Consider the following 25,255-nt stretch of genomic DNA (forward strand, 5'->3'; position numbering starts at 1 on the left):
GTTCCGACAATGCAGTAATAACCAACAAGTAATCTAACTAACAATTCCAAAACTACTGTCTTATACACAGTGTAAGGGGATAAAGAATATGTACATAAGGATACATGAATGAGTGATGGTACAGAGCAGCATAGGCAAGATACAGTAGATGGTATCGAGTACAGTATATACATATGAGATGAGTATGTAAACAAAGTGGCATAGTTAAAGTGGCTAGTGATACATGTATTACATAAGGATGCAGTCGATGATATAGAGTACAGTATATACGTATGCATATGAGATGAATAATGTAGGGTAAGTAACATTATATAAGGTAACATTGTTTAAAGTGGCTAGTGATATATTTACATCAATTCCCATTATTAAAGTGGCTGGAGTTGAGTCAGTGTCAGTGTGTTGGCAGCAGCCACTCAATGGTAGTGGTGGCTGTTTTAACAGTCTGATGGCCTTGAGATAGAAGCTGTTTTTCAGTCTCTCGGTCCCAGCTTTGATGCACTTGTACTGACCTCGCCTTCTGGATGATAGCGGGGTGAACAGGCATTGGCTCGGGTGGTTGATGTCCTTGATGATCTTTATGGCCTTCCTGTAACATCGGGTGGTGTAGGTGTCCTGGAGGGCAGGTAGTTTGCCCTCTGTGATGTGTTGTGCAGACCTCACTACCCTCTGGAGAGCCTTACGGTTGAGGGCGGAGCAGTTGCCGTACCAGGCGGTGATACAGCCCCCCAGGATGCTCTCGATTGTGCATCTGTAGAAGTTTGTGAGGTTGAAGAGGCGCTGCTGCCCCTTCTTCAGGTTGGGGATCAAAGGACAGCCGAGGAAATTTCTATATTGATCTGTACTGGACCCCCCCATCCGTTAGCTGTTTCTCAGTACATAATGAGTATTCTCTGACTGTTCTCTCCCCCAGGAGCCTAATGAAGAGACCCCTACTTCACTCTACCACATTGCTGCCGCCCTCCTCCACCACAAACTCATAGAGCTGGAGGACCTCTATGTGCATGTAAGCATCTCTCAACTCACACTTTGTCTCCCGTATAAATATAATTTTATATACAGTGCATTCGGAAAGTATTGACACTTCGACTTTTTCCACATTTTATTACGTTACAGCCCTGTTCTAAAATGTATTAAATCGTATTTATCCCCTCATCATTCTACAGTATACACAACACCCCTAAATGACAAAGCAAAAACAGGTTCTTAGATATTTTTTATATACAAATTTAAAATAAAATGATCAAACTGAAATATCACATTTACATAAGTATTCAGACCCTTAACTCAGTACTTTGTTGAAGCACCTTTGGCAGCAATTACAACCTCAAGTCTTCTTGGGTATGATGCTACATGCAGATCGTCTCAGGTTGAATGGGGAGCGTTGCTGACCAGCTATTTTCAGGCTTCTCCAGAAATATTTGATCGGGTTCAAGTCTGGGCTCTGGCTGGGCCACTCAAGGTCATTCAGAGACTTGTCCCGAAGCCACTCCTGCATAGTCTTGGCTGTGTGCTTGGGTTGTTGTCCTGTTGGAAGCTAAACCTTCACCCCGGTCTGAGGTCCTGAGCGCTCTGGAGCAGGTTTTCATCAAGGATCTCTCTGTACTTTGCTCCGTTCATCTTTCCCTCGATCTTGACTAGTCTCTCAGTCCCTGCACTGAAAAAAATCCCCACAGTCTAATGCTACTACCACCATGCTTCTCCATAGGGATGGTGCCAGGTCTCCCCCAGACATGATGCTTGGCATTCAGGCCAAAAAGTTTATTCTTGGGACCCATGAAGCGGATCACAATTGGCCCAGCGACGTCCGGGTTAGGGGAGGGTTTGGCCCGCCCTGATTTCCTTGTCCCATCGCTCTCTAGCGACTCCTGTGGTGGGCCGGGCGCATGCACTCTGACAAGGTCTCCAGTTGGACGGTGTGTACTCTGACACATTGGTGCGGCTGGCTTCCGAGTTAAGCGAGCAGTGTGTCAAGAAGCAGTGCAGCTTGGCAGGGTCGTGTTTTGGAGGAAGCATGGCTCTCGACCTTCGCCTCTCCCGAGTCCGTACGGGAGTTGCAGCGATGGGACAAGACTGTAACTACCAATTGGGGGAGATAAAGGGGGGTACAAAAAAATAAACATTTAAGAATGATGAAGGCCACTGTGTTTTGGGGGACATTAAATACTGCAGATATTTTTTGATACCCTTCCCCAGATCTGTGCCTCGACACAATCCTGTCTCGGAGCTCTACGGACAATTCCTTCGACCTCATGGCTTGGTTTTTTGCTCTGACATGCACTGTCAACTGTGGGACCTTATATAGACAGGTGTGTGCCTTTCCAAATCATGTCCAATCAATTGAATTTACCACAGGTGGACTCTAATCAAGTTGTAGAAACATGTCAAGGATGATCAATGGAAACAGGATGCACCTGAGCTCAATTTCAAGTCTCATAGCAAAAGGTCTGAATACTTATGTAAATTAGGTATTTCTATTTTTAATACATTTGCAAAAATGTCAAAAATGTTTTTGCTTTATTGTGTGTAGATTGATGAGACAAATAATGTAATCCATTTTAATACATGAATACGGCTGTAATTTAACACAATGTGGAAAATGTCAAGAGGTCTGAATACTCTCCGAATGCACTGTATAAGGTTTAAGACGAACATGGTTTGTCCTCAGTGAATGCCCGATTGTGCAGCAGGTGATCCAATAAGAAAATGGAATTGCATTGTACTGTAAGCTGTGACCTGACATATGACTGAGTCTGTCCTGTCCTCTGTGCCTCTTCCTTTCCCTCCCAGCTGATGCCACTGGATGCCAGCATTGTAGAGGAGCACAAGAGAGAGATCACGGAGGCCAAGCAGATCGCCCGCAAGCTCACCATGGTAGTGGTACCCTCCGAGAAGATGGAGGACAAGGAGAGAGAGAAGGAGAAAGAGGAGGAGAAGAGCGACAAGGTAAAGCAATCTCATGGCCATCACTCAACATATATTTCTACCATTGGAAAAACATGTCTGCACGTTTTGAGTTCTGCTTCTGTACTAAAGCACTACTTCCATCAAGTGTCCTTTGTTTTCCATGATGAATCCCAGTCATTGTAAGGCTGCCTCAGTGTGTAGCTGAAGGCAAAGGAAATGCTTTATCTTTGTGTGTGTGTTAACGAGGTGCTAATCCGTGTCTGTCTGAGGCAGGGCGTGCTACTGAGGTCCACAGACTGTACAGGCAGTGATTGATGGACCAGAGGAGGTCTGTTAGGTAGCGCTGCAGCGGTCAGGCCACAGCCACAGACGTGTTAAACGTACAGACTCCACACTGCCCCCTTCTCCACCCCCTATCACCATCCCACGGGCTAACTCTAACGAATAGCAACACTGAAGGCTTTTGTGGGCCATGTTTCTAAAATAACTCCAGCCTCCAGCCCAAGCTCCGGATTGTCAGATTGCATCTCAGTCAACTGGGTGCCCACGTCATGCTAATGCTAAATTGCGTGAATATCTGTTTCAACAATAGTTTTGCTGTGGCTTAAAAAAACATTTAAAAATTAACCCCACAGTGTGAGATGAGGGCACATTTTGAGAATAGCCTGGTCGTGAAAAGAAGACGGTGTGACATTGAAGGAGCAGAATATCCGCTTGTCCTCTAGCTAGCTCTCTCATCCCACGGTCACAGCCTCTGCCTGACAGCACTGCCTTGTTACTGTGCTGTGTCACAGTTGGTTGTGTCAGTCACACACAAATGAAGTGCAGCGTCAGATAGGATGAGGGATTTCTACACTTCCTTGTTCCCATCCATTGCTGCTGGAGTAAATGACGTCGCTGGATTTACTGACTAGGCTTTGTGTTTGCAAATCCTCCGTAACCTCTTTTAATGGGCCTGCTTTGTACTGTGTGAGATCCCTCAGCTAGTTTATTGCTGACAGTCATAAACTAAGGACTTAGGAAGAGCTGCTCTCTAACTACTGATTCTGTTGCTCCAATTGCCCTGAGCTTCACTCAAACACACGCACACACACACACTCAAGCACACACACACACATTCACAGTATCAGTATCTACCCCTCTCCGCTCAGCCTCCTGATAACCAGAAGCTGGGCCTGTTGGAAGCGCTGCTGAGGATCGGAGACTGGCACCATGCCCAGAGCATTATGGACCAGATGCCTGCCTTCTACGCCACCTCTCACAAGGCCATCGCCCTGGCACTGTGCCAGCTGCTGCACCTGACTGTGGAGCCGCTGTACCGCAGGTGCCTGCCCGCTCCCACAGATTCACTTAGTGCTCTTCACACACTGGTGTGAAGAAAGAGATGCACACACATGCACCTACATACACTGCAGCACGACATGCCAGAGTGTACATACACAGCCAGCCAGACTATAACCTCCTCTGATGCCAGCCTTTCATTCAATTGTAGGGACACACGGAAAGCACACAGACATAATGACAACCACAAACAGAACCACTTCCGGTTCACACTAGAGCACTGGAGGCTGTATGTTGATGTGTTTAGTATACCCTGTCTCACCTGTGTGTCCCTTGCAGAGCCGGGGTTCCCAAAGGGGCCAAGGGCTGTGTGATGAGGCCCCTGAGGAACAAGCGAGCCCCAAGGCCTGCCGAGAGCTTTGAGGACTTACGCAGAGACGTGTTCAGCATGCTATGCTACCTGGGGCCTCACCTCTCCCATGACCCCATCCTCTTTGCCAAGATAGTACGACTGGGCAAGGGCTTCATGAAAGAGGTACAGGCCCCACCATCAGTTTGCCATTTGATGATTGATGATAAGTAATGCTTTAATTGATCCCCAAAGGAACGTTAATTGGCATAACCTCTCATACTCTGGCTTCATCTCATGAATTGTCCTCTTTTGTTCTACAGTACCAAAATGAGGCTAGAAATGACCACATCAAGGACAGAATGGTGAGTTATCAAAGTAAATGAGACCAAGAAGTGACTTGGAATAGCCTTGTTGTGCTAATTAGTAAGAGGAATGCACAGAGAATAAATGGAATATATGCATCCACACACTGTGGTCTGTGCTCTGGTAGTTGATGTGCTGCTGTTCCCTCCTAGGACACGTTGCTGAGTTGTTTCCTGAGCATTGCAGACCAGGTGCTTCTGCCCTCGCTCTCTCTAATGGAGTGTAACGCCTGCATGTCAGAAGAACTCTGGGGCCTCTTCAAACTGTTCCCTTACCAGCACAGGTGAGACGTATATAAATTCAGCAAAAAAAAAACATGTCCTCCCACTGTCAACTGCGTTTATTTTCAGCAAACTTAACATGTGTAAATATTTGTATGAACAACACAAGATTCAACAACTGAGACACAAACTAAACAAGTTCCACAGACATGTGACTAACATAAATTTAATAATGTGTCCCTGAACAAAGGGGGGGGGTCGAAATCAAAAGTTACAGACAGTATCTGGTGTGGCCACCAGCTGCTTTAAGTACTGCAGTGCATCTCCTCCTCATGGACTGCACCAGATTTGCCAGTTCTTGCTGTGAGATGTTACCCCACTCTTCCACCAAGGAACCTGCAAGTTCCCAGACATTGCTCAATGGGATTGAGATCCGGGCTCTTCGCTGGCCATGGCAGAACACTGACATTCCTGTCTTGCAGGAAATCACGCATAGAACAAGCAGTATGGCTGGTGGAATTGTTATGCTGGAGGGTCATGTCAGGATGAACCTGCAGGAAGGGTACCACATGAGGAAGGAGGATGTCTTCCCTGTAATGCACAACATTGACAATGCCTGCAATGACAACAAGCTCAGTCCGATGATGCCGATGATGCTGTGACATGCTGTGACCTGATGGCCCCTCCACCTCCAAATAAATCCCACTCCAAAGTACAGGCCTCAGCGTAACGCTCATTCCTTCGATGATAAACGCAAATCCGACCATGACTCCTAGTGTGACAAAACCGCAACTCGTCAGTGATGAGCACTTTTTGCCAGTCCTGTCTCGTCGGTAGGTTTGTGCCCGTAGGCGACGTTGCTGCCGGTGATGTCTGGTGAGGACCTGCCTTACAAACAGGCCTACAAGCCCTCCATCCAGCCCGTCTCAGCCTATTGCTAATAGTCTGAGCGCTGATAGAGGGATTGTGCATTTCTGTTGTAACTCAGGCAGTGGTTGTTGCCATCCAGTACCTGTCCCACAGGTGTGATGTTCGGATGTACCAATCCTGTGCAGGTGTTGTTACACCTGGTCTGCCACTGCGAGGACGATCCGCTGTCCATCCTGTCTCTCTGTAGCGCTGTCTTGGGCATCTCACAGTACGGATATTGCAATTTATTGCCCTGGCCACATCTGCATTCCTCATGACTCCTTGCAGCATGCCTAAGGCACGTTCACGTGGATGAGCAGGGACCCTGGGCATCTTTCTTTTTGTGTTTGTCAGAGTCAGTAGTTTTCATAACTGTGACCTTAATTGCCTACCGTCTGTAAGCTGTTAGTGTCTTAATAATATAACGGCACTGTCCAATTTACAATAGCTATTTGAGTGAAAGAATACAATGCTATTGTTTGAGAGTGCACAGTTATGTACTTGGAAATGAATCAATAAACCAATCAGGCACATTTGGGCAGACTTGACAACATTTTGAACAGCAATGCAATGATTCATTGGATCAGTCTAAAACTTTGAACATACACGGCTGCCATCTAGAGGCCAAAATCTAAATTGCCCCGAAACTGCAACAATACATTGTGGCATTTCAAATATGGGAAAAAAATAATAATTGAGTTTTGTGTTATGTTTTAACAGATCTAATGTGTTATATTTTCCTACATTAATTTCACATTTCCACAAAGAGTTTCCTTTTGAAATGGTATCAAGAATATGCATATCCTTGCTTCAGGTCCTGAGCTACAGGCAGCTAGATTTGGGTATGTCATTTTAGGTGAAAATTGGTAAAAGGGGTATGTTCATTTGTGGAATTTCCTTCTTAATGTGTTTGAGCCAATCACTTGTGTATGACAAGGTAGGGTTGGTATACAGAAGATTGCCCTATTTGGTTAAAAAAAACAAGTCCATATTATGGCAAGAACAGCTCAAATAAGCAAAGAGAAATGACAATCCATCATTACTTCAAGACATGAAGATCAGTCAATAAGGAACATTTCAAGAACTATTAAAGTTTCTTCAAGTGCATTGGCAAAAACCATCAAGCACTATGATGAAACTGGCTCTCATGACGACCGCCACAGGAATGGAAGACCCAGAGTTACCTCTGCTACAGAGTTCATTAGAGTTACCAGCCTCAAAAAATGCTGCCCAAATAAATGCTTCAAAGTTCAAGTTACAGACATATCTCAACACCAACTGTTCAGAGGAGACCGTGTGAATCAGGCCTTCATGGTCAAATTGCTGCAAAGAAACCACTACTAAAGGACACCGATAAGAAGAAGAGACTTGTTTGGGCCAAGAAACATGAGCAATGGACATTTTCTCCGGTGGAAATGACGAGTCCAAATTTGAGATTTTTGATTCCAACCGCCGTGTCTTTGTGAGATACAGCGTAGGTGAATGGATGATCTCCACATGTGTGGTTCCCACCATGAATCATGGAGGAGGTGTTCTGGTGCTTTGCTGGTGACACTGATTTAAAATTCAAGGCACACTTAACCAGCATGGCTACCACAGCATTCTGCAGCAATATGCCATCCCATCTGGTTTGCGCTTAGTGTGGCTATCATTTGTTTTTCAACAGGGCAATGAGCCAAAACATACCTCCAGGCTGTGTAAGGGATATTTGACCAAGAAGTAGAGTGATGGAGTGCTGCATCAGATGACCTGGCCTCCACCCAACCTCAACCCAATTGAGATGGTTTGGGATGAGTTGGACCGCAGCGTGAAGGAAAAGCAGCCAACAAGTGCTCAGCATATGTGGGAACTCCTTCGAGACTGTTGGTAAAGCATTTCAGGTGAACCTGGTTGAGATAATGCCAAGAGCGTGCAAAGCTGTCATCAAGGCAGAGGGTATCTACTTTGAAGAATCTCAAATATATTTTGATTTGCTTAACACTTTTTTGGTTACTACATGATTCCATGTGTTATTTCATGGTTTTGATGTTTTCACTATAATTCTACAATGTATAATCAAGAAAAACCCTTAGTAGGTTTGTCCAAACCTTTAACTGGTACTATATAGAAACTCAGCAAAAAAAGAAATGTCCCTTTTTCAGGACCCTGACTTTAGAAGATAATTCGTGAAAATCCACAGATCTTCAGTGTAAAGGGTTTAAACACTGTTATCCATGCTTGTTCCATGTTTGTTTAACACTTTTTTGGTTACTGCATGATTCCGTATGTGTTATTTCATAGTTTTGATGTCTTCTATATTACAATGTAGAAAATAGTAAAAATAAAGAGAACCCCTTGAACAAGTAGGTGTGTCCAAACTTTTGACTGGTACTCTATGTACACACACACACACACACACACACACACACACACACACACACACACACACACACACACACACACACACACACACACACACACACACACACACACACACACACACACACACACACACACACACACACACACACACACACAATCATAGCGGTGCCATTTTTTACTTGAACTGACATGTTTGTGTAACTGATGTGAAACGGCTAGCTTAGTGAGCGGTTCGCGCTAAATAGCGTTTCAATCGGTGACGTCACTTGCTCTGAGACCTTGAAGTAGTAGTTCCCCTTGCTCTGCAAGGGCCGCGGCTTTTGTGGAGTGATGGGTAACGATGCTTTGTGGGTGACTGTTGTTGATGTGTGCAGAGGGTCCCTGGTTCGCGCCCGGGTATGGGCGAGGGGATGGTCTAAAGTTATACTGTTACATTTGGCCAGAGTCCATCTTATGGTGGTGGTCCTTCTGTAGCTCAGTTGGTAGAGCATGGCGCTTGTAACGCCAGGGTAGTGGGTTCGATCCCCGGGACCACCCATACGTAGAATGTATGCACACATGACTGTAAGTCGCTTTGGATAAAAGCGTCTGCTAAATGGCATATATTATATTATTATTATATATTATGGAGAAAGCAAAGCCCACACAGAGACAGGAGTATGTGGGTTTACAGGAATTGTTCTATTCTCCGCCCTGTTGTGTTCTGGTATTGAAAGGTCCTTGTCCCAGGCTGGTCCTGGTGTGTGTACTATTAGATATGTCAGTGTTAACACACCCACCTCTGTTCTACCTGTGGTCCCCAGGTACCGGCTATACGGTCAGTGGAAGAACGAGACGTACACCAGCCACCCACTGCTGGTCAAGGTCAAAGCTCAGACTGTGGACAGAGCTAAATACATCATGAAGTAAGTCACGCTGCTACGCCTACCTACCTACCTACCTACCGCCATACCAGTTATTTATAGTGCCTGTTGTTTTATCCAATGTGTGGTTGTGGCACTAAGATGTCACGTTTCTACACCCACTACTCATTGGTTCCTTTTTTAAAAACTTTTCAGGCATCCGTTGTCTCTACCTTTTTGTTTTTGTGCTGTTGTATGTGCCCAATAATGTTTTTCTACCATGTTTTGTGCTGCTGCCATGTTGTGTTGCTCCCATGTTGTTGTCAAATCACATTTTATTGGTCACATACACGTGTGGTGTCGCTATCATGCTGTTGCTGCCATGCTATGTTGTCTTAGGTACATTTTTTTCACCTTTATTTAACCAGGTAGGACAGTTGAGAACAAGTTCTCATTTACAACTGACCTGCCCAAGATAAAGCAAAGCAATGCGACACAATACAACAACACAGAGTTACACATGGGATAAAAAAAGTACAGTCAATAACACAATAGAAAAGTTTGTATACAGTGTGTGCAAATGGAGTAAGGAGGTAAGGTATTAAATAGGCCAAGTGTAGCGAAGAAATTACAGTTTAGCAAATTAACACTGGAGTGATGGATGTGCAGATGATGATGTGCAAGTAGAAATACTGCTGTGCAAAAGAGCAAAAAAAGCTAATAAAAATAATAGGGGGATGAGGTACAGTAGGTAGTTGGATGGGCTATTTACAGACTGGCTGTGTACAACTGCAGCGATCAGTAAGCTGCTCAGATAGCTGATGCTTAAAGTTAGTGAGGGAGATATGTCTCCCAACTTCAGCAATTTTTGCAATTTGTCCAGTCATTGGCAGCAGGGAACTGGAAGGAAAGGCAGCTAAAGGTGTTGGCTTTGGGGATGACCAGTGAGCGATACCTGCGGGAGCGCGTGCTACGGGTGGGTGCTGCTATGGTGACCAGTGAGCTGAGATAAGGCGGAGGTTTACCTAGCATAGACTTATATGGAATTTTACAATTGTGTTTTCCGGGCCTGGAAAAGTTTTGGAAAATGGTCAAACCCAAAAAGTCAGGGAAATTAATAAAAATAAATGTTTAAAAAACATATCAGCCAGGATTGCAATATGACACTTTAGAGTGTCTGTGTGTGAGTGGGCCGTTGCCGTTGCTCAAGGAGAGAGGCAATAAAAAACAGACTGACTAGGTAGCCAATTCATAACTTGTTTTGTAGATACTTCAATTTATTTGGAGCATCCAATGTATGGGACATTGCAGGCTGACTAGCATCTATTGAGATGCAATGTAAACACTTCTAAGATAAATGACTAAACAAGAAAATATTTTCTGAAGAAAATGTTTGGGCTTGCTTCAGCTGAATAAAACATATTTGTAGCCTACCATAGCCATCTGATCTTTGAGCTAATTATTTGATAAAGTCTTAAAACGTCTTTGGATGTAATGTCGCAATGTTTTACATCAAGGGTGGTCAACCATCCTCCAGGAGAGCTACTGGTTTTTATTCCCTCTCTAACAAACCACATTTTAGAAATGAGCTGCTCAACCAGACCTTGATAAATGAACTATAATGTGTTTGAGCAGGGCTGGATCAAAAGCCTGCCCACCCAGTAGCTCTCCAGACTGAACCACTGAGGGTTGACCATATTATTATTTATTATTATATTATTATTATTATATTATGTGTTGTATACAGTTGTATAACAAGTGTTCTACTTGGTGCGAGGGTTAAGTGCCTTGCCCAACGACAGGACAGTGGGTCAGAGAGTAGTCTCCCAGTGTTGATACCACATTTATCTTCACTTTATTTATACGCACATAGACGCCGCCAATTGTTGGTCATGGAAATTTGATTAAAAGTCATGGGAAATTCGTGAAATTGGATCTGTCTAAATGTGTATGAACCCTTGTGTGTGTGTGTGTGTGTGTGTGTGTGTGTGTGTGTGTGTGTGTGTGTGTGTGTGTGTGTGTGTGTGTGTGTGTGTGTGTGTGTGTGTGTGTGTGTGTGTGTGTGTGTGTGTGTGTGTGTGTGTGTGTGTGTGGTGGGTGCTGCTGAGAAGCGCTTACATGCAGCCATGGTTACCATTTGTAATTTTTAGGTTGGCACAGCTAGGACTGTTCTGTCACTTTCGTGGTGTCGTGTCTTTGCTATGGATTAAGTGATATATGACATGCTATTTTATCAAATCAATTCTCTGTAATTAATATTACCTGATGAAACGAATCATGGAAATGTAATTAACTAGGAAGTCGGGGCACCACGGAAGAATGTTTATAGAGCTGTTGTCTTCCGAATAAACTCTTGGGAAGCCCATATTTCGGTAATCCAACCAGTTGAAAATATCCGTTGGCACTTAAAGAATATGTCAGATCAGTTGTTGTCTGAGACATTATTACTGATGATAGGACGACAAAGTGCATTTTGGGAAGTCGACATATTCTAGTTATCAGATTCACATGGAGTTGTTGTGCAATTAAAATGTTTAAATGTGAATCTATTTGTGAAAATATTAAATGTAATTTTAGCTTCGAAATGAGAGAATTGGTTTCACAAGTGAACTCGGCTCACTCGTTTAAAATTGTGAATTTCATCGTGGAGGTAACGATCGCCACGCTGGAAGGATGAATGTGACTATACCAACCAGAATATAGTATGGCAACTTGGTATGAACTTTGAACTCTTATTCACTAAAGAAGTGATACATCCTAGACGTCGAGTTATTAGCAGCAGCAGCTGTAAACGTGGGCTAGGAAAGAACATACAATCTCTTCAGAAAGACAGGGTACTACAACGTGTTTGTTCTACCACTCGGCAACGTATCCGTTCTATCACAAAGTACAAGGGAGATCTCTGCTGGGCAACACAGCCTTCCATCTTCGACCAATCTATCGAAGCACAGCTCAGTAAATATTTATTGCGTTTTCCTTTTCCAAATGGGAGGTTATTTAGAATGCATAAGATTCTGTATTTATGATAGCATAGCTTCATACGGTCCGATAGAGACCCAATCCTTTTGTTCCTCAGTCTTCCTGCTCTTTCATTCAAACCCAACCCCCTTTCTTTGTCTAACCAGCCGTCATATCAGTTCCGTCCGCTAAGGACGTTTTCATGTATGACATAATTAGTAATCAATGTATGATCCATCCTGTGTATATCTAATTCTGTGATTATTTTGGTATTTAGTAAATAACTAATTTAACCAAATGTTTTTTGCTGATTCAACTTGTTAGCCAGGGTTCGTGAAGATAACCAAGAATTTTACGACGTCCGGATGAGACTTAATAAGGTGACGATTGATAATGGACTGCTATTATAAAAGATTACCAGGTCTTTTAAGAGTTTATTCGGAAGACAACCGCTCTATAAACATTCTTTCGTGGTGCCCCGACTACCTAGTTAATTACATTTACATTATTAGTTTAATCGGGTAATATTAATTACAGAGAATTGATTTTATAAAATAGCATGTCATGTATCACTAACTGGGCCAGTAATATTTAATTTAATCCAGTTCTCAATAATGTTTTTACTCCCACTGCCAAAAAGACACGTTCTCACACGCATGCACGTACAACGTTCTCACACGCATGCGCGTACAACGTTCTCACACGCATGCGCGTACAACGTTCTCACACGCATGCGCGTACAACGTTCTCACACGCATGCGCGTCCAACGTTCTCACACGCATGCGCGTACAACGTTCTCACACGCATGCGCGTACGCTCACACGCATGCGCGTACAACGTTCTCACACGCATGCGCGTACAACGTTCTCACACGCATGCGCGTACAACGTTCTCACACGCATGCGCGTACAACGTTCTCACACGCATGCGCGTACAACGTTCTCACACGCATGCGCGTACAACGTTCTCACACGCATGCGCGTACAACGTTCTCACACGCATGCACGTACAACACTCGTAATAGCAGATGTGTGCTGGTGTGGGTGCCTACTTTGTTTTATTTTCGAAACACTGGACTTTGTGGGGTTAGTGCTGAGGCTCAGCCATTCACACCCTACTGATCATCAGGACTACATGTCAACACATCTCTTACGGCTGTAATACTTGGAGAGAAATATGATATTTTAGCACAGTAAAAATGTTGTACATATGTCCTAAGAGCAACTGTCTTCATTGCATGAGGAATGATAAGCACCTGATCAGCACACTTGCTGTAAAACATCCTTAGTGTATTTGAATTTGGCACAATTGCGTTAATGGAGGCATTCGTGATTTAAAACAGTGTTCACCCTGTCACTTGCTTTGGGAAACGGCTGAAGGATAGAATATACTAATTTCGGATTGTCACTTTAAAATGAAATCCAATGCATTTCCAATGGCACTTCATGGTAGCTTGTACATATATAGTATTTGCTACTCATATTTACTGCTTTTCACAGTAATGCTGTATGATACATGTTTTCCATGAGTGGAAGTACATGTTTATTCAATGTTTGTGCCTGAGGACTCATGTTTCCCTGTACTGTACTGTACCAGTGGACATTGGAAGTTTTCCCACCACTGCTGCCACACAGAAAGCCGAGCACCTCAGGGCTGTGTGATACTGTATGACAGAGCAGGCACTCTGGGAAGCCATGGTTTGTTTCCTACCCTAACCCCCCTAAGCCTACCCCCCCTCCCCCAACAGAAGAAAATAAAAGGTCGTCCCTCCATTAATTTTAATGGAAGCTGGCAGCTGGGTATGGAGCAGGCCTCCTTTCCCCCCCGAGTCATCAATATTCTGCTGGATCCCACCCAGCGGGAACAGTGCTCGGCCACACTCCCCCTACAGGTTTTGTAAACGCTCTGGCTCCTGTGAAGCTGTTGCCACTGATTGCTTGTATGTGTGTGAGCACCTTGACAAGAGGAATTACCCTGAGGCTGTGTGGTGGTGTTGGTGATGGGGAATATACCCAGCCTGCATCACTCTGTCTGATGGGGGAAGGAACAGTTCATTCTGTAAGAGGGGAGACTAATGGATAAAGTGGTGATGGAGGGCTGACATCCTGCAGCTCTGGAAGGCAGGGGGTGGGGGGGATTAGAGAAGATTGCTCTGCAGATGCACTCAAGTGGACTACTCCCATCCATGTCAGATTTATGAGGCTAGCATAGCAGCACTCTAACCCTGCTCCTCTGGCCTGCTGCCCTGCCCGGCTCTCATAGGTCCTTGTCCCTCTCACCAGCCCCTAGCCCCATGTTGTACAAACCATTGTTACATAAGTTGCTGCTTCTGAATACATTTGCTTCTTAGGCTTGTGTAATTAACTGAAGGATGTCAGTGCTTTTAGTCCAGTGCTTATTAATTATGAAAATGGAACGTTGCCTGAATGTCATTAACCATACCCTTTCATATGGATACAGCTCTGCTGAGTGACATGTCACCACTGCTCCGTGTCAATACAAGGTGGCTAACGAAGACGAGAACAAGGAAGTTAATGAATGTGTCGTGCCTGTCCCTGGCCTGCATCATGTATACAGTGTGTGTGTGTGTGCAGTGCACTGTGCAGCACCACAGTAGGAAAGGAGTCCCTGGTGGTGGTGCTTTTGCTACCTACTTTGTTTTAGTTTTTTAAATGATTTCTTCTTTATTTAACCAGGTAGGCCAGTTGAGAACAAGTTCTCATTTACAACTGCGACCTAGCCAAGATGGAGCAAAGCAGTGCGACAAAAACAACAGAGTTGCACATGGGATAAACTCTGAATCACCAATTCCATATAGGGCACAAAAAGTATGGATTCCTGCCCAAAATGTACCTTTCCTTAGTTTTGTTGACAAAGTATAATTTTGTCAATAATGTTGTGTGAGAGTGGGAACAAAATCTAATTTTGATAAATCTATATCAGCATGAAGCACGCAACCATTGAGTGCAAATTCATTAGTTGTAAATTGTTCTACTAAATAATATTTTTCAATCTAGCCTAACCATCAAACCAGTGGTGCCACATAATTTACAGGGTTCATGTATATTTGCAAGATACTTCAATAAATGTGTTAAATTGCTCCTTTCTTTTATTTCTTTCCTTCCATTCTTTCCTTTCCTCCTTCCTTCTTTGCTTCTTTTCTTTGTTGTTTCTTTGTTTGTTTTGTTTCTTTCTTTCTTTCCAGGCGATTGACCAAAGAGAATGTGAAACCATCTGGGCGGCAGATAGGCAAGCTGAGCCATAGCAACCCCACCATCCTCTTTGACTATGTATGTATTCTCAAAAATGTTATGATCTTCTATTCACCTACTGTCACTGATGCGTTGTAAAACCGTGTTTGTTTGATGAAGGCATTGTCTGTATATTTTTTGTGGCCTTTTCCCCCAGTAATGCCCGAGCCAAATCCACAGAAGCAGGAATAATTAAGTCCTCCACAATAGTATGGGGCTTGTATCATAGCAATTTCCTGTATTACCAAATGAGGAGAGTTACAAACCACACACCAGTCAGAGTTATACTTAAACTTCATCTTTAATGAGCTTCACAATAGCCCTTTGACTCTCAGATCAATTCAGTGTCTATAATGAATTCTGAGAGTCCCTACATAAGAATACAAAGATCTTTTATAGCCAAGATACACCCCTCTCAACTTACATGACGAACCACAGATCTTAGGAACTCTTCACAAAGGTCCTTTTACTTGAGAGAGGAGTATCCCATAGCCAGATAGCATTAGCAATAAATTATCGTTCAGTTTGGTCTCTAAGACTAGGTTCTAATCTCGTTCCTGGTACTTCACAGTACAAAAACATGAACTCATCCAATGGTATATATCAATTGTCAACTCTAGATACTCCCATCTCAAGTACACCCAGAGGGGACATACAATGGTTCCAGACACTGCCACCCCCCCCCCAATGGGAAAAGGAGGGAGTGACTGGCATACAGACATTGTGGAGACAATTAATTGGTTCCCCATTAATCACGCCATCCCTTCACATGGTTTAAGAATAGGTGAAGACAATGTTCCATTCTGTCCTCCTCCCCTTCTGATATTCTGCATAGCACCAGATGGTTTAACAGATATATTCACATATGAAGACAAGCCTGACCACTACCCTCTCTGGGCCCCAAAGGACTGAGCCCTAGCTGAGAAGGGATACGTGCAACTGCCAACCCTTTAGTCCAAAGGGAAACATTCTAATGACGAGTATTTACATAAGCATATTATGTAAATAAAACAACTTATTTATGTTACCCAACTAATTCTGATTCATCCACCACACTTGTCTGTCCTAGCCACTCAGTAGCTTCCCATATAAGACTCTTCTAGCCCCTTCTTATTAATGGTATCTGTTGATTTTATTCATGTCTTACTACTCAAAAGTTGTCTTACTCTCTCTCAAAAACTCCTGTGGCTTATTTTTCGAAGTGTCATGTTTCTAAAATGTCTGTGCGAGAGTGAAGGTTTCCCATGAGAGAGTAACGGTTAATGTGATTGGATGTTAATTATTTGACTAGGCTACCTGTATTTGACATTGTGTTGTTATTTCGCTGAACACTAGATGGTTTAATTTTATTTTTGGCGGTGAAATGAGGCTACGAGGCGAGATAAAAACCTCACCCAAATGTATAGCCCCGTTGGAAAATGTAAATCTACTGTTTGAAAATGTGAAGAGAATCGCATTTGGATCACGTTTTTATTTGGTGTTCCCCCTGACGGCGTTGTGCGTATCCCAGTTTGGGAATAGCTGATCTAGAGCAACATATAATGACAGAAGAGAAGCTGCATATATCTAATTATAGACAAGTTGACTAACACACAGCTTACCAAAATATCGGAAATTATAAGCAGAAATATATCGAAAATAGGCACACAACAAACATGCACCCCTGTCAAACTCGTTCCGCCTTCTGACTGTAGCCTACAGCGCATTTTCTATATTCGCGGGTTAGGGTCTGGCGGGGGCCTCAGATTTGAACTGTTTTATATATAGTCGTGCGGTTGCTGAAGAGTTCTTAGCAATAGCAATCTACTCGCTAAACGTATTTATTTTAGGCAAAGTGATTTACAAAAGTAAACATACTAGGAAACAAAAAGACACCTGGCATTTATCTTGGCTAGCCGATCTCTTTTGGAACATTTGTTTTCCAGGGGCAGTGTCCGATTTTAAAATCTCAAAACAACATCCTTTAGAATTGCATTGCATTCATTTTTGTTTCTAAAGAATAGAGTAATGACTTGCAAAGCTAAATTATATTACACAGCTTTTTAATACATACATAAATGCATATCAACCAAAATAACTCTATTAATAGCTGAATATAGGGAGAACGCATGCCAATCTATTAGCCCTGCATAACTGCAATGCATTTAAGAACTACACCATGTCTGGACCAGTAGATATTCTGTTCGGGCCAGCAGAGTTCTTGGCCAACTGGCCCAATCGGGCCAGCGAGGAAAAAATGTAACATTGGACCCTGGTTTGTTTCACATGCAGCTACAGAGTGGTGGCGCATAGGCAATTTACTGTGCTGTGATTGACAAATAGCAAGCTTGACTAGTTTCTAAAAGCTTTTGAACCGACTGAATAAAGTCGATCCCTTATATCCTTGCCATTCATAAATCATACAACCTAGTTAAGTCCATGCTATCGCGCCTGGACAAGTAAACTAAAGATCTTGTTTATATTATATTTTTGCTTTGAAGTCCCATCAGGACTTGCCAGACAGTGACGTTAAAGTGAGTGACTCGTCAGTAGCCTACCGAATTGAATTGGTCATTTGTCTCCCTAATTTGCATACAGGTAGGCTTTTTGGCGATTCTGCAGATAAATGATGGAAACATTTGATGAAGATGGTGAATCCTCCTTACTGCAGGAACAATAGGTAGGCTAGTGGAGAGAGCCTCACTCTGGTCTGTGTTGTATTATTGTTCCTCTCTCAGATCCTGTCTCAGATCCAGTGGTATGACAACCTCATCGGTCCAGTGGTAGACTCCCTCAAGTACCTCACCTCACTCAACTATGATGTCATGGCCTGTATCCTTACTCTGCCATTTTGTGACTCATGTATTTCTACACATTCAGTACTTTGTTTAAATATGTATTTGGAATGCTTTAGTCCAGCCATAGCAGTCAGAGTGTATTAAGACTTGCCGTGTTGTGCACCTTAACTCATTGACAATAGATTGCATTATTGAAGCGCTGGCCAATCCAGAGAAAGAGAAGATGAAACATGACGACACTACGATATCCTCCTGGCTTCAGAGTGAGTTCGCTACTACAGCATTAGGGTGTGGGTGCATTAGGGTGCTACTACAGCATTAGGGTGTGCTTTTGTTCCATGTAGGTCCATCCCAGTACAACTAGTTGACTATGTTTATGCAACATATGTCTGCTTGCTTGCTAACTAATGGACTGCTGACCTTTCTCCTGTCTCCTATCCAGGCCTGGCTAGTCTGTGTGGAGCTGTTTTCAGGAAATACCCAATCGAGTTGGCCGGCCTCCTCCAGTATGTGACCAATACGCTGAAAGCAGGGAAGAGGTAAGAATAACTCCTCATCAGGCAGACAGCCACCTCATTGACTTGCTGGCTCTGATGTGATTCATAGTGATGGAGTTTGTTGTTTGTAGTCAGTCAACTGGGTCCCCTCCGTCTCTGTCTGGCTAGACTCTGGGCTGAGAGAGAGGGGCCTTGGCTGTTGTTGTGCCTCCCTGCAGGGCCCTGGCCTGGGCAGAGCTGCTGAGTAATGTGGTGTTGATGAGGAGGCTGCTGACTGTGTGGGTGTTTGGGCACCCATAGAGGAAGGGGGAGGGTAATTATCACAGCCCTGGTCTCCCTGTAATGGCTGGAGTCAGCAGGTAGTGAATCACACTGGGCTTCATGGCAACTTTCCCTCCCTCCCTCCCTCCCTCCCTCCCTCCATCCCTCCCTCCCTCACTCCCATCAGTTCAGATCAGTCCTTCTCCAGGGCCAGGAATGCAGGGGAAGTAAATAGAGGTGGCACTCTGCCATGGTGCCCCTATGAAACAGCATGGAAGAGAATAAATTATGTCGATTTGCTGGAATCTACTATTATTAGTGTGCTGTCCTTAGCTACTCCTACGATTTGTTTTCGCCCAACGATGGTTGTTGACACGTGTTTATTTTTGTGTATGTGCTCATATTATTTGTTTGTCCGCATTCACAAATATACTTCTGTTGTGTTTTCCCCTCACTGCAGTTTTGACCTGCTGATTCTAAAAGAGGTGGTGCAGAAGATGGCCGGCATCGAGATCACGGATGAGATGACATCAGAGCAGATGGAGGCTATGACTGGAGGGGAGCAGCTCAAAGCTGAGGTACTGGGCCATCTTTAGTCTGACTTAAACGTTGAAACTATACACCATGACCAGCTCAAAGCTGAGGCACATTATATTAGTTGGCTATTGCTAAGCATGACTTGAAAAAGTTAAATTCTATTTTCTTTCTGTCCCCAGGGTGGTTACTTTGGTCAGATCCGCAACACTAAGAAGTCGTCCCAGCGTCTAAAGGATGCCCTGTTGGACCATGATCTGGCTCTGCCCCTCTGTCTCCTCATGGCCCAGCAACGCAACGGAGTGGTCTTTCTAGAGGGGGGCGAGAAACACCTCAAACTGGTGGGAAAGCTCTACGACCAGGTATGAACTCATAACCCGCAGAGGGTAACTTCTTGTCCATAAGCTACATCAGGGGAATGGAGTTCTCCTTTTTCCTCATTACTACATTTCTTAAACATTACACAGCTGACAATTTATGTTTAGTTTAATTCCCCCAAGTTGCCTGGAAGCTGTGAGCTTTCCTCGTTGATAATCTCACACAATTGCCTCTGTGTGCCGTATTGGGCCACATTGATGGATGGTTTTAATGACCCGGGTTGTGTCCTTAAACAAATAAGGAACTGTGAGATTAATAACACACGGACATGGCTGTGTAATAAGGGAGAATGAACTTCCTGGGATGTGTCAAAAATAGAACTTTATTTCCTATATAGAGCACTACTTTCAACCAGAGGCCATGGCCCTTGTCAAAAGTAGTGCACTAAAGAAGGATTAGGGTGCCATTCTGGACACAATGACTCTCCGCCATGTCCCCTGGCTACAGTGTCACGACACCCTGGTCCAGTTTGGTGGCTTCCTGGCGTCCAACCTGAGTACTGAGGACTACATCAAGCGTGTTCCCTCCATTGACATCCTGTGCAACCAGTTTCACACCCCCCACGACGCTGCCTTCTTCCTCTCACGCCCAATGTACGGACATCAGATCCTGGTGAGTAGTCTCCTGCCCTCTGGTAGTTCACCTTTAGCTTGTACAGTATGACCAATGGATACATCCGCAGTGAGTATATGTATCCAGGACACTACAAATCAATTCTATACAAACTCATACGACTACAACCTTGAATTGATGTGGACTGTAATGCTTTAAGATCACTGGCCACGTAGTGTCCTGGTAGAAGAATGGTTTAGTTCCAGAGAGCGACAGACGCCCTCCTCCCATGTGCTGTGTAACCTGATTTACTGTCGTCCTGGCCGGGCGTGAAACATGCTGAGTTCCCCCTCTGCTGTCGTCACACGACATGGTCACGCCATCTGAAAAATCACATCTGACACACATTCCTCATGAGGGGACCAACTCAGTCAGGTTGTGTGTCTGGGAACAGATCAGACCCACTGTCCTGCTGGGAGTAATGTATAATACAGAACCACAGATCAGGCTGATCCAGGCTGCTGCTCTCACAGCCAGGGAGAACCAGACTGTATAATCTCCTATACTGAAACATATTGTATATCAATCCGTTTGTGAATCTTACCATGTAAAGGAGACCGTAACTGACTGTCCCGCCTCTCCCCAGTCTAAGTATGATGAGCTGAAGAAAGCTGAGAAGAGCAACCGGCAGCAGCAGAAGGTCCATAAGTACGTGGCTGCGTGCGAGCTGGTGATGTCGCCGGTGCATGAGGCTGTGGTGTCCCTGCACCCGCCCCGCGTCTGGGACGACCTCCGACCCCAATTCTACGCCACCTTCTGGTCGCTGACCATGTACGACCTGGCTGTGCCACACAACGCCTACGACCGCGAGGTGAAGAAGCTCCAGGTCCAGGTCAAGACCATCGAGGAGAACCCTGATGTGGTGAGTCACATCGTCAGGGGTGTGTTCATTTAGAGCACACAATGGAAAACAGTTGAAAAGGTTTTGCTACGGAAAATGTAAATTAGCATTTCTTATTTAACCATGTAGTGGACAAGTCCAAGTAGTCCCTCCCTGTTTCAGTTTGTTTTCTTTTGTTTGGTGCCTAATGAACAGGACCCCAGTCATCTATCAGACCCCTTGATGACAATACTGCAGCACACAGAGAATTTTCTCATCTTCCAGTTAATCTCTCCCTCATCAACAGCTCATTAAATGCCCTCCAAACACAGTCACACAGTTCATTGTGGTGGAATTGCAATGGTCTCCAATTATCACTTGACTCTGAGAGTTATGGTAATTGCACTATAATTGTATTGTGCTTCAGCTCCAAGTTGTTATTAGTGTTCTCTCTGTGTATGTGTTCACCCCATCTAAACAGCAGCCTGTCTGTCTGTCTGCTGTCTGTCTGCAGCCCATAAACACACACTAATCAGCCCGTCTGTCTGTCTGGTGTCTGCTGTCTGTCTGCAGCCCATGAACAAGAAGAAGAAGGAGAAGGAGCGATGCACGGCCCTACAGGACAAGCTGCAGGAGGAGGAGAAGAAGCAGCTGGAGCACGTCCAGAGGGTCCTGCACCGCCTCAAACTGGAGAAAGACAACTGGCTCCTCGCCAGTAAGATAGTCTCTCTCTCTCTCTCACTCACTCACTCACTCACTCACTCACTCACTCACTCACTCACTCACTCACTCACGCGCACACTGCTTACTGCCCCTCACAGCACTCATCCCAGAAGACCCTCCCTCACCCAGCCTCCTCTTCCCATTAGATCAGGCTCTGTTGTTGAGACCGTAACACCACAGAACTGCTAAGCCCCGTCAGCTCCCAGGGGGGTGCCTCAAAACCAGCCTCATCTTGTTTGTTTTAGCCCCGTTAACAAGCATAACCATGACCGAAGTAATTACATTAATATGGAGTTGTTTGATGATATGGCGCCATAGTCTGTTTTGGTGGATGTGGGTTATTGGCAGCTGTCAACTCTACCATTTCATTAACAAACACGTCTGTCTTATTTAACAATATCTTTGTGCAGCTAACCCAAGCTAATTACATTTTAAATGAGTGTGTGTTTGAGCCTTCTCAAATCTTGTTTGAAGAATTAGTGACTCAAAAGATGAGTCATGGGAGTCATGACTGCAATTCTAATTCACTGTTCTTCTGTTCTTCTCCCATCCTCCTTTTTATAAATCATTTTCCTCTCTCCCTCCCTCTACTTTCTCCCTCGTTCAGAATCAACCAAGAATGAGACCATCACTAAGTTCCTGCAGCTGTGTCTGTTCCCTCGCTGTATCTTCTCTGCCATCGACGCTGTGTACTGCGCCCGCTTTGTGGAGCTGGTGCACCAGCAGAAGACCCCCAACTTCTGCACCCTGCTCTGCTATGACCGGGTGAGACATCTCTGTCCCCTTTCTGCCTCTTTGCCCTCTACTGTCTCAGGTTGTCACATGTTATTATACCAATGGGATTTTCAGCACTTCATTACTCTGTCCTGACCTCCTAACTGTGTTGCTTGGTCTTCTCTGCAGGTGTTCTCTGACATCATCTACACGGTGGCCAGCTGCACAGAGAACGAGTCGCGGCGCTACGGACGTTTCCTGTGCTGCATGCTGGAGACTGTGACCCGCTGGCACAGCGACCGTGCTGTCTACGAGAAGGTACCCACTACACACCTCTCGCTCTCTCACACACACACACACACACACACACACACACACACACACACACACACACACACACACACACACACACACACACACACACTACACCTTCTCAGATCTCGAGTACATAGGGTATCGGCCTCCTAGGGGCTAGGAGTTGATTTGAGGCTGGGCAACATTATCTACTGATATTACTAACATTCACACAAGTGTGGAAGCTGTACAATGCAAATGTAACCATTGGTAACACTTCATCTTGTCTGTGTGTTGTCCACTCTTCATCTTGTCTGTGTGTTGTCCACTCTTCATCTTGTCTGTGTGTTGTCCACTCTTCAAGGAGTGTGGTAACTACCCAGGCTTCCTGACCATCTTCAGAGCCACAGGCTTCGACGGAGGGAACAAAGCCGACCAGCTGGACTATGAGAACTTCAGACACGTGGTGCACAAATGGCACTACAAGCTGACTAAAGTGAGTTCCTCCTTTTGTTTCAAAGCCTTCTGAAGGAAGTCAATCTGGTCTATTTGTCTTATTAACGTCTTTTTATTTACATTTACATTTACATTTAAGTCATTTAGCAGACGCTCTTATCCAGAGCGACTTACAAATTGGTGCATTCACCTTATGACATCCAGTGGGACAGTCACTTAACAATAGTGCATCTAAAACTTAGGGGGGTGAGAGGGATTACTTATCCTATCCTAGGTATTCCTTAAAGAGGTGGGGTTTCAGGTGTCTCCGGAAGGTGGTGATTGACTCCGCTGTCCTGGCGTCGTGAGGGAGTTTGTTCCACCATTGGGGGCCAGGGCAGCGAACAGTTTTGACTGGGCTGAGCGGGAGCTGTACTTCCTCAGTGGTAGGGAGGCGAGCAGGCCAGAGGTGGATGAACGCAGTGCCCTTGTTTGGGTGTAGGGCCTGATCAGAGCCTGGAGGTACTGAGGTGCCGTTCCCCTCACAGCTCCGTAGGCAAGCACCATGGTCTTGTAGCGGATGCGAGCTTCAACTGGAAGCCAGTGGAGAGAACGGAGGAGCGGGGTGACGTGAGAGAACTTGGGAAGGTTGAACACCAGACGGGCTGCGGCGTTCTGGATGAGTTGAAGGGGTTTAATGGCACAGGCAGGGAGCCCAGCCAACAGCGAGTTGCAGTAATCCAGACGGGAGATGACAAGTGCCTGGATTAGGACCTGCGCCGCTTCCTGTGTGAGGCAGGGTAGTACTCTGCGGATGTTGTAGAGCATGAACCTACAGGAACGGGCCACCGCCTTGATGTTGGTTGAGAACGACAGGGTGTTGTCCAGGATCACGCCAAGGTTCTTGGCGCTCTGGGAGGAGGACACAATGGAGTTGTCAACCGTGATGGCGAGATCATGGAACGGGCAGTCCTTCCCCGGGAGGAAGAGCAGCTCCGTCTTGCCGAGGTTCAGCTTGAGGTGGTGATCCGTCATCCACACTGATATGTCTGCCAGACATGCAGAGATGCGATTCGCCACCTGGTCATCAGAAGGGGGAAAGGAGAAGATTAATTGTGTGTCGTCTGCATAGCAATGATAAGAGAGACCATGTGAGGTTATGACAGAGCCAAGTGACTTGGTGTATAGCGAGAATAGGAGAGGGCCAAGAACAGAGCCCTGGGGGACACCAGTGGTGAGAGCGCGTGGTGAGGAGACAGATTCTCGCCACGCCACCTGGTAGGAGCGACCTGTCAGGTAGGACGCAATCAAGCGTGGGCCGCGCCGGAGATGCCCAACTCGGAGAGGGTGGAGAGGAGGATCTGATGGTTCACAGTATCGAAGGCAGCCGATAGATCTAGAAGGATGAGAGCAGAGGAGAGAGAGTTAGCTTTAGCAGTGCGGAGCGCCTCCGTGATACAGAGGAGAGCAGTCTCAGTTGAATGACTAGTCTTGAAACCTGACTGATTTGGATCAAGAATGTCATTCAGAGAGAGATAGCGGGAGAGCTGGCCAAGGACGGCACGTTCAAGAGTTTTGGAGAGAAAAGAAAGAAGGGATACTGGTCTGTAATTGTTGACATCGGAGGGATCGAGTGTAGGTTTTTTCAGAAGGGGTGCAACTCTCGCTCTCTTGAAGACGGAAGGGACGTAGCCAGCGGTCAGGGAAGAGTTGATGAGCGAGGTGAGGTAAGGGAGAAGGTCTCCGGAAATGGTCTGGAGAAGAGAG

At 45.1% G+C, this 25,255-nt stretch overlaps 1 protein-coding gene across 4 annotated transcripts in view; it reads left to right on the forward strand.

Annotated features, from left to right (window-relative positions):
- LOC124009492 (THO complex subunit 2-like) overlaps positions 1-25,255 on the forward strand; it is a 65,020-nt gene that overhangs the window by 15,402 nt on the left and 24,363 nt on the right. For all 4 annotated transcript variants that reach the window (XM_046321322.1, XM_046321331.1, XM_046321340.1 and 1 more), the window contains exons 9-27: positions 911-1,003; positions 2,788-2,943; positions 4,056-4,228; positions 4,525-4,720; positions 4,858-4,899; positions 5,053-5,183; positions 9,195-9,296; positions 15,398-15,482; positions 18,161-18,254; positions 18,403-18,483; positions 18,663-18,759; positions 19,439-19,556; positions 19,695-19,874; positions 20,338-20,502; positions 21,089-21,364; positions 21,896-22,037; positions 22,653-22,810; positions 22,949-23,077; positions 23,418-23,549. In XM_046321322.1, the coding sequence (XP_046177278.1) occupies positions 911-1,003; positions 2,788-2,943; positions 4,056-4,228; positions 4,525-4,720; positions 4,858-4,899; positions 5,053-5,183; positions 9,195-9,296; positions 15,398-15,482; positions 18,161-18,254; positions 18,403-18,483; positions 18,663-18,759; positions 19,439-19,556; positions 19,695-19,874; positions 20,338-20,502; positions 21,089-21,364; positions 21,896-22,037; positions 22,653-22,810; positions 22,949-23,077; positions 23,418-23,549 (2,550 nt within the window). The remainder of the gene's footprint in view (positions 1-910; positions 1,004-2,787; positions 2,944-4,055; positions 4,229-4,524; positions 4,721-4,857; positions 4,900-5,052; positions 5,184-9,194; positions 9,297-15,397; positions 15,483-18,160; positions 18,255-18,402; positions 18,484-18,662; positions 18,760-19,438; positions 19,557-19,694; positions 19,875-20,337; positions 20,503-21,088; positions 21,365-21,895; positions 22,038-22,652; positions 22,811-22,948; positions 23,078-23,417; positions 23,550-25,255) is intronic.

The sequence above is a fragment of the Oncorhynchus gorbuscha genome, linkage group LG02 (genome assembly GCF_021184085.1).
Source record: "Oncorhynchus gorbuscha isolate QuinsamMale2020 ecotype Even-year linkage group LG02, OgorEven_v1.0, whole genome shotgun sequence".
NCBI classification, from domain to species: domain Eukaryota; kingdom Metazoa; phylum Chordata; class Actinopteri; order Salmoniformes; family Salmonidae; genus Oncorhynchus; species Oncorhynchus gorbuscha.